Genomic DNA, 16,386 nt, shown 5'->3' with positions numbered 1-16,386 from the left:
ATGTGGGCAAGACTCACCAGCCAGCACCCAGGAAAGAATTCTCTGTAGTAACTCAGATCCCAACCCATCTAACATCCCATCACAGACCACTGGGCATACTTACCTGCTGATCATCAAAGATCAATTGCCAAATTAATTGCCAAAATTAGGCTATCCCATCATACCATCCCCTCCATAAACTTATCAAGCTTAGTCTTAAAGCCAGATATGTCTTTTGCCCCCACTACTCCCCTTGGAAGGCTGTTCCAGAACTTCACTCCTCTAATGGTTAGAAACCTTCCTCTAATTTCAAGTCTAAACTTCCTAGTGTCCAGTTTATATCCATTTGTTCTTGTGTCCACATTGGTCCTAAGCTTAAATAATTCCTCTCCCTCTCTAATATTTATCCCTCTGATATATTTATAAAGAGCCATCATATCCCCCCTCAACCTTCTTTTGGTTAGGCTAAACAAGCCAAGCTCTTTGAGTCTCCTTTCATAAGACAGGTTTTCCATTCCTCGGATCATCTTAGTAGCCCTTCTCTGTACCTATTCCAGTTTGAATTCATCCTTCTTAAACATGGGAGACCAGAACTGCACACAGTATTCCAGATGAGGTCTCACCAGTGCCTTGTATAATGGTACTAACACCTCCTTATCTTTACTGGAAATACCTCGCCTGATGCATCCTAAAACCGCATTAGTTTTTTTCACAGCCATATCACATTGGCGGCTCATAGTCATCCTGTGATCAACCAATACTCCGAGGTCCTTCTCCTCCTCTGTTACTTCCAGCTGCTGTGTCCCCAATTTATAACAAAAATTCTTGTTATTAATCTCTAAATGCATGACCTTGCACTTTTCACTATTAAATTGCATCCTATTACTATTACTCCAGTTTACAAGGTCATCCAGATCTTCCTGTATGATATCCCGGTCCTTCTCTGTGTTAGCAATACCTCCCAACTTCGTGTCATCCGCAAACTTTATTAGCACATTCCCGCTTTTTGTGCCAAGGTCAGTAATAAAAAGATTAAATAAGATTGGTCCCAAAACCGATCCCTGAGGAACTCCACTAGTAACCTCCTTCCAGCCCGACAGTTCATCTTTCAGTACGACCCATTGTAGTCTCCCCTTTAACCAGTTCCTTATCCACCTTTCAATTTTCATACTGATCCCCATCTTTTCCAATTTAACTAATAATTCCCCATGTGGAACTATATCAAATGCCTTACTGAAATGGAGGTAAATTAGATCCACTGCGTTTCCTTTGTCTAAGAAATCTGTTACCTTCTCAAAGAAGGAGATCAGGTTGGTTTGGCACGATCTACCTTTTGTAAAACCATGTTGTATTTTGTCCCAGTTACCATTGACCTCAATGTCCTTAACTATTTTCTCCTTCAAAATTTTTCCCAAGACCTTGCATACTACAGATGTCAAACTAAGAGGCCTGTAGTTGCCCGGTCACTTTTTTTCCCTTTCTTAAAAATAGGAACTATGTTAGCAATTCTCCAGTCGTACGGGTACAACCCCTGAGTTTACTGATTCATTAAAAATTCTTGCTAATGGGCTTGCAATTTCATGTGCCAGTTCCTTTAATATTCTCAGCTTGGCTCTCCAGGCTCATTCACTGCTAGGGGTTTCCAGGGCACAACCTCAATAGTCATTAAAGGCCACTTTTGCCGTGGTGTCCCCTAGATGCACAGGATGAGGTGCTGGAGGCTCAGCTTCCAGAACTGCTGCACTCACCCCTCCCATTCCCCCCACTCCGTTACCACCAGTTTGAACCAGAGTCTGTCTCTGTCCCTTGAGCGTTACAGACTGTCTTTGCTCTGGCCTCATGCTTGTTTTTCTGTTGTGTGGCTGGAGAGGGAGCATGTAGCAGAAAGAAAACAAGATCTTCCAAAGCCAGTGAGATGCAAGGGAGGAGCCTGCAGACAAGGAAAATGTTAGTCACCCGTTGTCTTGTAGTGAGCTTTCCATGGCTGCTGCTCACGGCTCTCATGTGAAAGGGCTGCTCACCGGGCAGCTGACCTGCATGTGATTCTGGTGGGCTGCAGGCCCTTATGCAAGGGTAGTGACGGGTGCATGGTTTTTGGGTGAGATGGCTCTATTCATTCTCATCTCTCTCATTCCTTTCCTTCCCCAGATGCTGCTGCTGTCCTGCTGGAGGAGCAAAGCAAGAAGCCCTGCAGGAAATTTCTGCAAACAGGTTGGGTTTCTGCATGGTGGTCTTTCCATACAGTGATAACTAGGGTGCGCTAGCTCAAAAAATCTCTGTTAGCCAGGTCAGTGCTGCTCTGGGTTGGCCTGGAAGTTGTGCCTAACAGAGTATGGCGTGGAGCTGCTGGGTGTGCTTATGTGGACCCTCATGAGCATACGCAGGTAAAAAGTTTTACTCCTGAGGACATTCTGCACCAAAAAATTAAAAATTCTGCAAAATTCTGCAAATTTTATTTGTCAAATAAGTGTGGAGGCTCCAGCCTGGCATTGGGGAGCACAGGCCCCTGGCTGCACGGGGTGGGAGATCACTATGCAGCTCCTCCCCGGGACATGGACTCAGCAGTGAGGCTGCACCCAACCCTGCCACAGCGCAGGGACCGTGCCTGCCTCAGAACCCCCCCAGGGCCCTGCCCCTCTGTGCCAGGTGCACCAGGTATGGGCAGGCAGGCTCAGCAAGGCAGCATCCAAGTGTGGATGTTTAGTGTCGGAGGATCCAGGTGTGGGTTGAGAGGGTTTTGTGTGGGGCAATCTGGGTGTGGGCAGCTTAGTGGGGGATCCAGATGTGGAGGGGATCTGGGTGCATAGGGGTTTGTTGCGGGAGTTCTGGGTGCAGCGGTAATGGTCTAGGTGAAGGTGGTTGGAGCTCAGTGGGTGTGTGTGTGTGTGTCTGGGTGTGGGAGGGGATAGAGCTCGGCAGGGGGATCAATAAGTCAATTTTCTGCAGGGAAGCAAAGAAATCTGCGGGGGATGTGAATTCTGTGCATGCGCAGTGGTGCAGAATTCCCCCAAGAGTGTAAAAGGGAAGGATGGAAGCTGTTTGTGCAGATGCATGGGGGAGACCATGCCTGTTCCTCTGCTCTTTGGAGTGAGCCCTGCTCTAATCTGCCTGCATTTGTGTCTTGTTCCAGGGCAATGCGACTTCGGGTTCAACTGCAGATTCTCTCACATGACTGAGGAGGATCTGGAGAAGCTGAACGCACAGGTACAAGGTGAATATTGGGAGAAGGGAGGATGGAACAAGAAACTGCCAAATGATTTGTGAGGACTGTGAACCCTGGCTGCAGAGTGTTGGTGGGGCACAAGGGGGCACAGACGACCAGTTGTGCAAAGACAGCTTGTGGGACTGGGCAGCTGCATGGAATGATCAGTGCAGATCCATCCTGCTGGCCCCCCAGCCACTCCTCGCCATCCGAGCCTGTAACATTACTGGAGATGGGGCCACTTCCTATATGGATTCTTTCCCTGATTTCCTGGCACAGGGAGAGACCTGTGTGTGTTACTGCTCAGAGCTACAGCCCAGTAATGGGCGTGGGAAGGTGTCTTTCTGGGCCATGTGGGTTCTCTGCAGCATGGCTGGGAGAGGGCTTTGTTAGCCAGCTATATGAGTTGTCACCAGCAGGGGGCACCAGTGCATCACATCCTCCCGAACTCTCTGACTTTTGTGGTTTTCCCCCAGCCCCTCCCCCCTATTAAAGGGAAACTGCTTCTCCGAACCCCAGGAAAGGTTGGCCTGGAGTTAGCTGGGTCCTCTATGGGGCGTGCACAGGGACCTGGATTCAGGGTTTCTGCTTCTGGGGGAGTGGAACTTGGGATGGGGCAAGGGATTAGAAGGAAGATGCTGAAGGGCTGCTCCCCTTGGCCAGTCTTGGGGGAAGCCATGGCTTTTCCATACTGTGATCCCAGATGATCCCCCTTCCATCCAGCCCTGAAGAAAGGGAAGGCAGCTGCAACGCCTCCTGGGGATCATGACCTCCCCAGACTAAGAACCCGAGGGTCAAGCATTGTTGACCTCCTCCAAGCCAGTCACTTGCCCAGGCTTCCAGGAGAGGTCGAATATCGTGTTGATAACAGTCCAGCAGGGAACAGCCTTAAGCTGGCAAGGGGGGGGGCTGCTAATCGGGGGGGACTCTTGAGACCCCCAGCCTTTGCTCTAGATTTGAAAGAGTGGGAGGGAGAGGCCTGGCTGTTGCTGAGTCAGGCTGCACATCCCCTAGGCTTCTCTGCGAATCGCTCACTGAACGGCACTGGCAGTCAGTAAAAATCCCTCCACTGGAGCCACGTGGGGGATGGAGATAGCCAGCGATGGTTGCCTCTCGCACTGTACACAGAAAAGCAATGCCCATCTTGCCATCTCGCCTCCTTTTCTCTCTGCTCCTGCATCCCTGGGCGGAACCTCTTGGTGACCAGCCCCTCTTTGCTGTAAGGCCCTATGAGGGGCTGGTCGGGAAGTCAGTTAAACTGGAAGAACCTGTAAAACTCCAGCCATTTAAGGCTATTTATAGCAGGGGAAGCAACCGCCATGGGTGGTGGGTACCCTGGACTGAGGGAGGCTGTGCCTCCCCAAACAGCCAAACTTGGCTCCGCTCATGCTCTTCCCCCAGGCCCTCCCCCCACTTCCTGCTCTGCGTGCCACAGGCGGCAGCTCCAGTCCCCCTGTGCGGTGGCCCCCGGCTCCAGCTGGGGCCATACTGCTGGCCCTCCCGGCACTCCAGGGCTAGGGCGGCTAGCCTGGGGCAGGGGCCGGTGGCTGTGGGGTGGGGGGGTGGGGGGGCTCTGGGCTCCAGCGGGGGCGTGTGGAAGGAGTGGGGCCTCGGGCGGAAGGGGTGGGGTTGGGGGCGAGCCTCCCCCAGCTGGCGGTTCACGTGCCGCCCATGGCAACAGCTGTCCTGAGTGGAGCCACAGGGAGAGGGCAGGATCTGACAGGGCTGTGTGCCAAGTACATTTGTTATTGATTATTGATTGGATGAAAGTGGGGAATTGAACTGACTGGCCAGGGGGACTCCTCGGAACCCTGGCCCTTGGCTTTACAAACCTAACGCTTGAATTACAGCAATTCCTCTGTAAGGAGCGAGCAGCCTAGGTAGCTAGAGACGGGCAGGGCTCTTCTCTAGACTTGGCATCACTGGGAGGAGTGCAGTGTAAATGCCTGGCTTCAGGGCTATGTTCACCTGGCTCCTGGGAGCAGTCTCAGTCATGTCAATGGAAATCCTCTGTGAGTAAAGGCTGGCCATGTGAGCTGGTTTGCGCTGTGATGAGAGACCCAGGGTGGTTTAGCCTGACAGGGGCTGACCGGGAATTTCTGGAGATGGTTTTTAAGGCTGCCAGTGAAGGGCACAGTGGAAGGGAGGTGGGATCTGGTAACATGGAAAATCTGGATCACATGAATGGCCGGAGAGCACAGCTGGCACAAGGTAGCGCTGCACAGCATGCAGTCAGCCGGCAGGATTCACAGGCGTGGGACATTAGGGTCAGATACTGTAGCTGGGCTTGTAAAATGGAGCCAGATGCCAGGAGAGTTTCAGAGAGACAGGGTAAGGTGGTGTTAATGCTAGGGGTCAGGCAGGAACAGACTGCAATTAGCCAAGTGTATCAGTCAGCAGCGCCTTGCAGGAGTGCGGAGGCCAGGCAAGAGGTACAGCGTGCTGAGGCCAGGCCAGGATTTAGGAAGGCCCCGCGTGGTGGCACTCGGTAGCACAAGGCTGTGTTTGTCAGGGAGCTAGAGAGCTCCACAGGGTCTGTGTATCTGTCCCAGTAAAGAATTCCCTTTACATCCATTTTAACCTAGTTCTGGCGCTTCTGTCCCACAAGAGGCACCACAGGCCACTGCTGGAGATGTGACTCAGGACTTGATGGACCAGTGATCTTGACTCACAGGGGTTAGCAGGGCCGGCTTTAGGAAGTGCGGGGCCCAATTCAAACAGTTTTGTCGGGGCCCCGGCAGGGATGACTTTAAAAAAAAAAACCACACACATGTAAAAAACACGTGGGGCTTGTGCTCACCAGGTGGTGCTCCGAGTCTTTGGCAGCACTTTGGCGGTGGGTCCTTCGCTCGCTCCAGGTCTTCAGCGGCACTGAAGGACCTGCCGCCAAAGTGCCGCTGAAGACCCAGAGCGAGCAAAGGACCTGCCGCCAAAGTGCCGCTGAAGACCTGAAGCGCCGCCAGGTGAGTAAAAATTGAAAAGGCGCCTCTAGCCAGGGAAGTGATTCTCACTGGGCGCGGGGCCCGATTCGGGGGAATTGGTGGAATAGGCCTAAAGCTGGCCCTGGGGGATAGTGCCACTTACTGGTTTACCAGCCCCACTCCCTGCTCCTTGGAGGTCTCCCATCCGACTGCTGAGCTGCCCCTGCTTAGCTTGTGGGATTGTGATAGGAGGGTCTGGCTACAGGATGCAGGGGGTTGTTAGGGCTGAGTCACAGTCACAAGGGGTGAGAGCAGCAAACAGTTGCCAGATGGGGTGGGTCTCGTCTTTGCAGCGGTCCCAGAACCCATCACTTGCAGAAGTTATTAACTTGCTGCTGGTGGCTGCTCTGTGCCTCAGATGGAGTCAAGGGAGGGACAAAAATCAACCTGTGGCAGGGTTCTTCGCGCAGCCCAGCTCTAATTCCCTTTTGTGTGTTGTGTATGGGACATAGGAATTGCCAGACTAGATCAGAGCCAAGGCCCATCTAGCTCAGCCTCCCATCTCCAACAGTGGCAGATACTTCAGAAGAAGGTGCAAGAAACCCCATAAGGAAAAGTTAGGGAAGAGCCTGCCCCTACGGGAAGTTTCCTCCTAGCCCTGTTAATGGTTGGCTTATACCGTGACGCATGAGAGCTTGTCTGATATGTCTATGTCTGCTCTTACTAGCCATATGAATATCAAATCCTTTCTTGAATCCAGTTAAATGCTTCGATAACCTTGTGGCAGTGAGTTCCACTGGTTTGAATGGGTTGTGTTACAAGCAAAGGAAATATTGTTTGTAATTGGGGTGGGTGTCCCATGTTTGTGTCACATCTGAGGGTAAAGTAGGAGCTTTTCTCTACCATTCGTTGCTTTACAGTGGCTTAGGCATCAAGACCAGTTTGGTTTTAGCTGCCTCTGCTGCCAGTCCAACGTGCGTGTCCTGGAGCAACAGGTCCCCTGTAGTAGGAGGGGAGCCGTGTCCCAGCTGCCTGCCTCAGAGCATTCGCTGGCTGGGTCTGCTGGGTCTTTCAGCAGCGAGACATGTGAGGGTTGTTGTCTTAAGTGCAGTTATGGTCAGGAAAAGTGACTATAAAATTGGCATCTTCTTACACACAGTTACAGGCTCCTTGCTGCGTTGCGTCCCTCGTGCTCATAGTACTGACGCACCCCAATCTCTCTCGTCAGCCCTGGCAAGCCCATACAGATGTGGGGGAGAGCTGGAGTCCCTTCAGATTCATGCACTGCTGCAGAGGAGCCAGAGAAGTTCTGGTTGCAGAAGCTTCCTAACCAGAGAGCGGCCCAAAGTTCAGATCTGGATCTGAACTTGCTCAGGATGCATTGGGCTGCTCTGCTCTGAAGGTTTGGTTCTGGCTCATCTCTCTTTGTAACGGATGCTGAAGTCAGATGCCAAGAGAACCCAGCTTGACTCTCCGATCCCAGATGAGCTTTGCACACTGTCACGGTGCGAGTCAAAAGCTGATAGATAGCTATATTCCTCTCCTTCCCCCAATTGAACAAACCTGTTCTGGAAGCCCCACGGGGAGAGAAGCTTAACCTGGAATCCCCTCACAGCGTCGTTAGAGAGGCACTTTACTCACTACAGCCACTCTTTAATTGGTTGTCATTAGGCTTTGGACGGAACTCCCCAGTCTTGCTACCATTCCCACTGTCTGCTTCGCTGTGTACTCGGTACATGTATTTTTATTACTGAAGCAGATGGGCTCAGAACCTTGCCTCTCAAGCTTAAACTGTAGATTCTGGCAAATCCATCCCAATTCTTGGGAGCGTCCCAAATGCACTGGCACCTAGGATCATCCCAGGCAACACAGGATTGGGGAGGGGAATGTTGCAGAGGAAAGCTGGTTTAGAGGCTTGGATTTAACAGGTGTGCCGAGAGCAGGATAGAGCTAAACGTGTCTGCTGCCTGCTGCCTGTATGTGGGTGTCTGAGGATCAGAGCACCTTGGCACAGAAATTCATTTTGTTGAACATGTAGCTAGCTGGATGTTTTAATGTGCACACCAGGGGCCAGAGTCTCATCTCACTTAAACCAGTGTAGATCTGGAGTTGCCAGTGAGTTACTCTGGATTTATTGTGCAGAGCAGACTCTGGCTCCGTGGGTCTGCGGAGTTCCACCTGCTCCCATTCTGTCTCAGCAGAGCTGAAGTCATGGAGATGCTTTGGGGCAGTTTATTCCATGAGTGCCCCCTGCTGTCTGAATAGTAGAGCAGCTTTGACAGAGGCCACTCTCCTGGCTGCTCTGAAAAGCATTGCTGAATGGAAGAAGTGGGGTAGAAAGGCAATCCCAGCACAAGGAGAGAAGCCTGTCTAAGTACTTCTGTGACCCTCATCACCACATATCCAAGCACTTCACACTCGCTGGTAGATTCATCCCAGTAGGACGTGTTATACCCATTCTGCAGATGGGGAAACTGAAACTAAAGGACCTGCCCATAGACGTCTGGTGTGTCCTTGGCTGAGCCAGGAACTGAACGCAGGGCTCCTGAGCCCCAGTCCAGTGCCCTGTCCACTGGACTATCATTCCTACCCCCCGTGCACCCCTTCTGACCAAGTCTTTGGTTTGGGACCATGCTGGGTGGCCATTCTAAACGGGGGATCCCTCCCCACTCGCTGGGGAGAACAGCAGAAGAACAGAGCTCTCCAGCAAAGATCCTCATCGCTGCATTTAGAGTGACATGCAGCCAGTGGGATCAAGCCAACCCCCCTTAGCAAAGGCTGCGAATTCCGGGTATGGGAAATTATCCATCTCCAGTTGCTCACTGTGAAGCACATTGTCCTCATTAAAATTCACCAAGCAGATGAATAATTGGTTGCCACCGTTAGGGATGGAGCGATCCTTCACTCTGCTGGAGTGATATTAATTTCACACCCTGTCTGGAAATGTATAATATTTGCTTAAAAGCCTGACGTATGATGTCTTGATGCTGAGCAGGCACCTTGCGGAAGGGGCCACGGGGCGGCACAGGCTGTGTTTGTCAGGGACCTAGGGCGCTCCAAGGGTCTTTCTGTCTGTCCTTTGTATCCATTGTAACCTAGTCTTGGTGCTTCTGTACCACAAGAGACACTACTGGCCACTGCCGGAAAGGCGAGACAGGACGTGATGTTTGGTTTCCTTTTGTTCATTTCAGAGTGTTTAAAGCTGCACTCCCAGTTCCATCGTCTGGGAACTTGAACCTAGGCTGCAGACTCCCGGAGCGTGAGCCTCCAGCAGGTTGTGTCTGCCTTGCCCGCTGTCAGGGTGTGATTGTGTTGTGAATGTCAGCACAGAGGGCTAGACCCTGGCCCATGCCATGGCCCCTTCCTGCTGTTCTGGGGGCACAGCTGGGAATTCCCCCAGCGTGGGGCATTCTCAGAGCCATGCTAGCTGGCTCCGTACTACACTCTCTCTGGGCACAGGGAAAGGGTGTAACTGGATGCCATTGCACTCTGGCTACCTCCTGCTGGCAGACCAGTGCCTAGGGAGCTCTTACCAGATGGGGTAAGCTAGACCACTCTTCAGGCTGCTCTCTTATGCCGGGGCTGAACAGGATCTTGACAGCCCAAGGGATCAAGAAAGTGCAAAGGTGACAGTCACTTTCACCCCCTCCTCTCCCTGGCTGGCTGAGCAGAGATTAAGGAAGGTTAGCTGTACCCCCCTCCTCACCCCTCATTGTGCTATGCTCTGAAATATTGGCCTTGGTCAGAGACCGGCTGCTGAACTATACTGACCATTGATCCAGCAATCCCTCTGGCTCTGGCCTGCCCCCCAAGTGTTTGGGATTGTGATGTGTTGAGCAGCAAATGCCCCAAGAAAAACCCTGGCAGCGTCCCCATTATCTTCCAGCAGAAACCGTGTGTGTGTGTCCGTCCGTCCGTCCGTCCGTCCAGGCACACACACATTCTGAATCTTTCACACTCCTGCAACTTGCTATCTGCATCGATTGATACAAATGCTCCTATTGCAGCCAGCTAGGCGGGGCTGAGGTGTCTGGTTACTTCCCTGCCAATCAGACGGACGGGTCCTTGGAAATCTTTCAGGGCTGCGGGCCAGCAGAGGCTAAGTGCTGCAGGAGAGGAAGCTGACACCCGCCCAGATCCAGAGGCTGTCAGTCTCTCTGACTAGCTGGGCATGTGTCTGGCAATGGATGCCCCTGGGTATGCCCCTGGCCATGGCAAAGCCAAGCTTCCAGATGCTGGTGGCCAGCAGGGGAGGAGGGACCGGATTGTATTGGAGAAACTATTGACTCACTGCAGGGAAAGTGTTGCAGGATTGCAGGTCTGGCGCTCTGACAGGGCCCTCTTTACCTTCTCTCCCCCAAACAGAGGAAAGGAGATCAAAGGAGGAAGGAGCAGAGGTCCCAGCTGGCACAGTAGACGACTGGCTGGAGAAGAGAGAAAAGAGGGTTATGTTGGCTCAGAGCAACAGGTATGTGAGGCTGGCAGCTCCCCCGCCCCAGTCAGAAGATGGTCCTGTTCTTCACCCCACTCTCCTTGAATCTTAAAGATGTTGGAGGTTAGTCAGAGCAGAATCTAAGCTAGTGGATTGATTGTGGGAGCTGGGAATCAGGAGACCCCGCTGGTGAGTTGCTGTGACCCTTTGGGCAAGTCACTTAAAGCCTGGGTTTGAAAGCTATGCACATGCGCTGGGTGTGTACGTCACACCTACCTGCTTGTGCAAATCTGGACTTGCACGCACAGATCAGGGTTGCATGCACTTGTAAACTGGGGGTGGGTCCCGCTATTGTGGGGAACTTTCTTGGCTCATACACTACCCTGGTGGAATGGGCTAGTGAAAGGATCCGAGTCCTCATTCCCACTCCCTTTACCCAGAGGCCTCCCTGCCCTCAGGGCTCCCCTTCCACTCGCCTGTCTGGCAGAGTCCTTGTAACCCCAACAAGGCTGGGCCCAGGATTCCTGGGGGGCTCGACTCCCAATCTTGTGGTCACTTAGGGCACTGGCTAGGGTGTCCCCACTCCAGGGTGCTCCTTCCGCTCTGGACACTTCCCTGACCCACTGCTCATTACATACAGTTCAAGCAAATGCAATTTATGAAACAGCAACCAATTAAAAAATAAGTTACAAATGGGAGAGGCTAAAGGAAAACACGTAACCCCGCTCTGTGGCACAGGGACATCACAACCAGCGTCTCTGGAGTGTCAGGGAAGTTCACAGTCTGTCACTCACATGTTCCAAGCCTCCCTCCCAGGCCCTGGCTGTGCTGCAGGGACACTTGCTCTGGCGGTGGCCACACGCCCTCAGGCTCTAGGTGGCAGGACCCTCTTCCCAGCGTCGACCCCCCCATTGGGGTTATGATCCCCCTCCAGGCCTGGCCTGCAAGGTCTCTTGGCTGGGGGCATCTCCCTGCACTGGGCCCTCTGCCCAGGGTCCCCCTCGCTTTCCCCAGCTGCTCACTGCACCTGGCTCCGGCCCCCACTCCAGCCCCAGCACGGCTGCTGCTCTGCCTCCAGCCCCCCTGGGCTGCTTCTCTGGCCCCTCTGGCTCCTGCAACTCTCCTCCCAGCATGGATCTGCTCTCTGGACTTTTTCTATGGCTCTTGTTGCTATGGCTCTGCTCCCAGCACTGACCTGCTCCTTAGGCTGTTTCTCTGGCTTTGACCGTGTGTGACCCTGCTCCCCAGCTCAGCTTGGGCCCCTGCTCTCTTCTTAGCTGGGCCCCACTCTGTTGCAGGCAATTCCAGCTCACACAGAGGACGGGACCCTGGCCTCCTGATTCCCTCATTAGCCTGCCCACCCTGTCAATCAGGCTGACCTGGAGCATTGGCCTTTCCCCATAGTTCCTGGGGACTGTCAGTCTCAGGATCCTGATTTCCCATCAACCCTTCCCCTTTCTTTTGGTACCGGGAGCAGCCAACCAAAACACCCCACTGAGTTTTAGTAAAGGCCAACAGTCCCCTTACACACTCATGGCTTTGAAAAGTCTCAGCCTTGCTCTCTCTCTGCCTCAGTTTCCCTATCTAATGTGAGCTAGTGATATTTCCCTCCCCTTTGCAAAGTGCTTGGAGATCTCTGGGTGGAAAATGCCACTGAAGTGCTGTGTGTCAGTAACAACCTGAGTTCTGCGGCCAGACCGCTGAGCCGGGCTCGGTGACAGCTTCTCTGCCCTCTGCTTGTCCTCCCTGCACAGCCCCTGCCTTCTGGTTTGCCAGCAGTGGAATGGAACCAGCCCCTCCCAGTGGCATTCTGACAGCTTGGCATTGCCTGTTGTCTCGCTCACCTGACTGTGCCGCAGGCTTAATTGGCTGTTGCTTGGTCAGGTGCCAGATCGCTCTTTTGTTCTTTTCTGTTTACTCTTGTCCCTTCCGCATTGGTCTGGACAGGATCTTCCTTCTGGAGTGTTTCTAGATGTGCTGCTTTCCTTTCATCCCATCTGTCTGCTTGGCTGCTCTTAGCCCTGCAGCAGAGCTGCTTGCAATGAATAACTTTGGCACCCATGCAGTGCAGTCGCCCCTTGCGTTTGTCCTATTCAGGGACTCGTGCGGTACCAAGTGGAAGGGCCACGAACCAGCACCTGTCTCCCTGGTCATTAGAAGCAGGCAGGAGGCACGGGATGCTGGTGTTTTATTTGCTAAGCTCCTCTTTGCTCCAGTAGATGCTGCTGGTGCATCTGCCAGCCAGGAGCTGAATATCATTCATGTAAGAGCTTCACCTTTAGACCAACATGGCAAATGTCTATCCCTACCAGCTACACTCACCCACACAAACAGCCAAAGGACGCTCAGCAGCCCTTGCTATTTTGCTGTCCTGAGCAACCGTGTGTTCTGTTTTGTCTGGGAAGGAGCCTTCACTTTCCACTGCGAGATGCTTCCCAGGGCGTTGACACACCCAGCTAATGGGTGGTCGGCTGTAGACAGTGCTGAGAACGTTGGCAGCAGGGGGCAAGTAGCCCATTTCCCTGTCTTATCCTGGGAGGGGTCTTTCTCCTTCCTCTGCAATATGGAGCATGGAGCACTAGCTGGAATCATCTGGGCATGTGTCACTTCATCAATTCCCTGCCGTTGCTGGGGCCTCGGTCTCGCGTGTTCTCTGCCTGTGGACTGAAATGCTTTGGTTTAACTCAAGTCATTAGGTTCAGTGTAGGGGTATCTGGGTGAGATATAATGGCCTGGGCCACGCAGGAAGTCAGACTTGATCTGCTGGTCCCTTCTGGCCTTAAACTCTATGAAACATCCAGAGAGGTGACCCATTCTCTGAAAGGGTCGGACAGTGCAGTGATGGGTACGTGGACTTGAAACACGCCCTCCAGCGCTTGTTTCATTTAGCTAGTGCTTTGTGTGGCTGCTGGTGTCCACAAAGGCCATCCGGCTCTTTAAAATGAGACTAAACTGTAGAGAAAGTGCTGTGGGGAGCAGTCTGCATTGGCAAAGAGACGGGACTAGGGGATCCTACGGGCCATTTCCATCTCAGCTACCAGGGAGGGCAGCTTGGGGGATGATGGAAAAGCTCTTGGGGGCAGCATGGTCCTGAATGGTCTGAGCAGCTCCAGCATTCCCTGCCAGTGTGCCTCAAACCAGGGCCTGGGGGTGGCAAAGGGGAGTTGAGCTTCTGTCTCCATTCGCTCTGTGTCCTCTTGGCTGAGGTAACACTGTGGGACTCCGATTTTGTGGGAAATGACTGGAGATCCACCAGCTTGTCTCACATAATCCCCCCAAACAGCCCCCCATTCCCTTCTGGCTGGCTTTGAAATGACATTTATACAAGAGGCTCCCATCTGATCCTTATTGCCTGAGCCATGCAGTTCTCTGCCATTCTTTGGATAGGTAGGCTGGGGCGGAAGGAAATCCATGAATAATTGTATCTAAGGTACGTATATGGCCCCCATCAGCATGTAGTTATCTTCCCTACACCCTTGTAATATCACCACTGTACAGATAGGGAAACTGAGGCACAGCGAGGCTAAGTGACTTGCCCAAGTTCATACAGAGAATTGAACCCATGTTCCCCAAGTTCCAGGCTCACACCCTAACCACTAAGCCACCCTTCCTTTCCAGAAGGCCTGCTGGCCTCCCACACAGTTCTTGGACCAGGAGAATCATTTTGGTTAGGTCAGTGATTTTTTTTTACCAGTATAGTTAGATCAGTACACGCTCTAGAGTAGCTGCGGTTACACTGTGATAAAGGGGTCATATACCGCTATAGTTTATTCCCCTTCCTGTATGGGTATAGCTGTACCACTGTATGCACCCTTACACTGGTATAACTGCATCCACACTAGGGGGTCATATGGCATTAGCCATACTGGTCTAGTTAAAGCAGAACAGCTTTTGTGTGTAGATAAAGCCTAAATGTAGAAAAAGCAATGTTACCACCAGACGCTGAAAGCATCTGCAGTGTCATCCAAACTCCAGAAGATGCTCCCCCAAGGGGATAGAAACATTAGCCCGAATCACAGAATCATAGGACTGGAAGGGACCTTGAGTGGTCTTCTAGTCCAGTCCCCTGCACTCATGGCAGAGCTAAGTATTATCTAGACCATCCCTGAATGATCGTTTCACTTAGACCGCACGGAAGGTAATGCAGTAAATGTTAATAGTCAATTCCAGCACATAGTCTGGGCTCCGCGAGTCTCTGGATAAGCACTATTATGTAAAGGAACTTGATTACATTCATTTTGGCATAACAATTAAAAAGAGATGTGTGAGGATCAGAGGTAGAAGCCCCTGAGAATCAGTGAAAGCGGCTGTCAGGACTTGTGCTGGAGAACAAATGAGTTATTCTTCTGCACTGAGGAGTTGCTGGAAAGGGGGCAGGTTGCCTGCCAATGGAAGACTTAAAGGGCCAAGTGCATCCCTGTTCTGGAGGTAATGGAGTGACACCTCGGCTGGCTTTGGCCCTTGATGTGCAGAATGATTAATTATCCTCTCCAGAGCGAGAGAGGAGTTCACCGCTGGCATGGGAGTGCTGTGCTTTGGGCGGAGGGGCTGCCTGCTAGTGTTAACTGCAGATTTTCACCCATTCAAGCAGCAAGCGCAGGGCAAATGCCACCTGTTGTGGTGGTGACTCTCTCTCTCTCTCTGGGATGTGCTGGCCCCAGCCCCACACCACAACAAAGACCAGCCTGACACCCTCCCCCGCTTCTCTGCAGAGCTTTGGGAAGCCAGCTCCCTGGCGTGCTGGAGGCTGGCATGCCTAGGGGGAAGAGTCAAGGCTGGGGCATGTGGCAACTGGTCTAGCAATGAGGTGTATAGCTGTGGGTGGAAGGGTGGGTCAGATTAGGTGGCTTAACTTTTCCCATCCTTGCTTGTCTGCAGCAACCTTAATTGACACCCAACAGGGAGAGGGGTGTGAATTTCCCAGTGGCTAGGTCAGGAAGGGATCTCCCACCCAGCAGTGGGGCCTGTCACAAAGTACCCAGTCGTTTCAGCAGCTCCTCTCTGCTTGCACAGAGATCCTTTCACGGGATTGTTGCTGTGAAGATGGGGTAGAGGCTGGAACTAGGAGAGCAGTAAAGCAGTGTCTGGAGGGATAAATGCTGCTTTTCATCCCGTGCTCTTGACTGTAAAATGGCCCAGCTTTGCATTCCTCTGTTGTCTTCCCATTTCCCCACCGGCCCCCTTCCGCAGCAGAACACTTCCCTCTGCCATCTCTTCTCCCCACGCTCCCTCCTGACCAGAGTCCCAGGGTTTCCCTCGGAAAGGCCGGTCAGAGAAGGTTGGAGGGATTTGTGGTAACTTGCTACCTGCGGCCCCTCTGCTTATTTTGTTCACCAGCTGCTGCTGTCTGGCTCAAGACTCCCAAGTGTCAGATTTCTACCAACTTCCCAGACAGCCCTATGGTCCCTAATACTTCTGGAGATTCATTTCTTGTGTGTGTGTGTGTGTGTGTGGGGGCAGGTCTGGTGGCTGTTGGAAAAACTAGGCTGATAACGGGGGAGAGGGGCAGAGGGAGCACCACCACGACTCAACCTGGCTAGATCTGACCTAATGCTGCTATTTCTTTCTCTCACCCAGTTCTCTGACGGAGAAGATGTTGGTTTTTCAGTACCCCCCTGGCTGGCCTCCAATACAGGACCTTCCCCCATCCCTTCAGGCTCCACCCCCTGGAGGATGGCCAGTCTTACCCAACCTCCAGTGGGGATGAAGGCTGCAGGGGGGTGAGATGCAAGAAGGAGGGGTAGATGTGTGGAGTTATGCCTCATGGAGAAGAGAGGGGGTCTGGTTGCTGTAGGATATGGTCAGTGTTACTTCATATATATTTTTTAAATGAATAAAAGTCACTTGAGTCA

At 52.5% G+C, this 16,386-nt stretch overlaps 1 protein-coding gene across 4 annotated transcripts in view; it reads left to right on the top strand.

The window, feature by feature from the left end:
* The window catches only part of ZMAT5 (zinc finger matrin-type 5), a 25,180-nt gene extending 8,794 nt beyond the window's left edge, over positions 1 to 16,386 (top strand). For all 4 annotated transcript variants that reach the window (XM_039504910.1, XM_039504912.1, XM_039504911.1 and 1 more), the window contains exons 3-6: positions 2,128 to 2,190; positions 3,110 to 3,190; positions 10,468 to 10,570; positions 16,112 to 16,386. In XM_039504910.1, the coding sequence (XP_039360844.1) occupies positions 2,128 to 2,190; positions 3,110 to 3,190; positions 10,468 to 10,570; positions 16,112 to 16,241 (377 nt within the window). In that variant the 3' untranslated portion in view covers positions 16,242 to 16,386. The remainder of the gene's footprint in view (positions 1 to 2,127; positions 2,191 to 3,109; positions 3,191 to 10,467; positions 10,571 to 16,111) is intronic.

The sequence above is a fragment of the Mauremys reevesii genome, linkage group 18 (genome assembly GCF_016161935.1).
Source record: "Mauremys reevesii isolate NIE-2019 linkage group 18, ASM1616193v1, whole genome shotgun sequence".
NCBI lineage: Eukaryota > Metazoa > Chordata > Testudines > Geoemydidae > Mauremys > Mauremys reevesii.
This window is presented reverse-complemented; position numbering and strand designations above follow the sequence as displayed.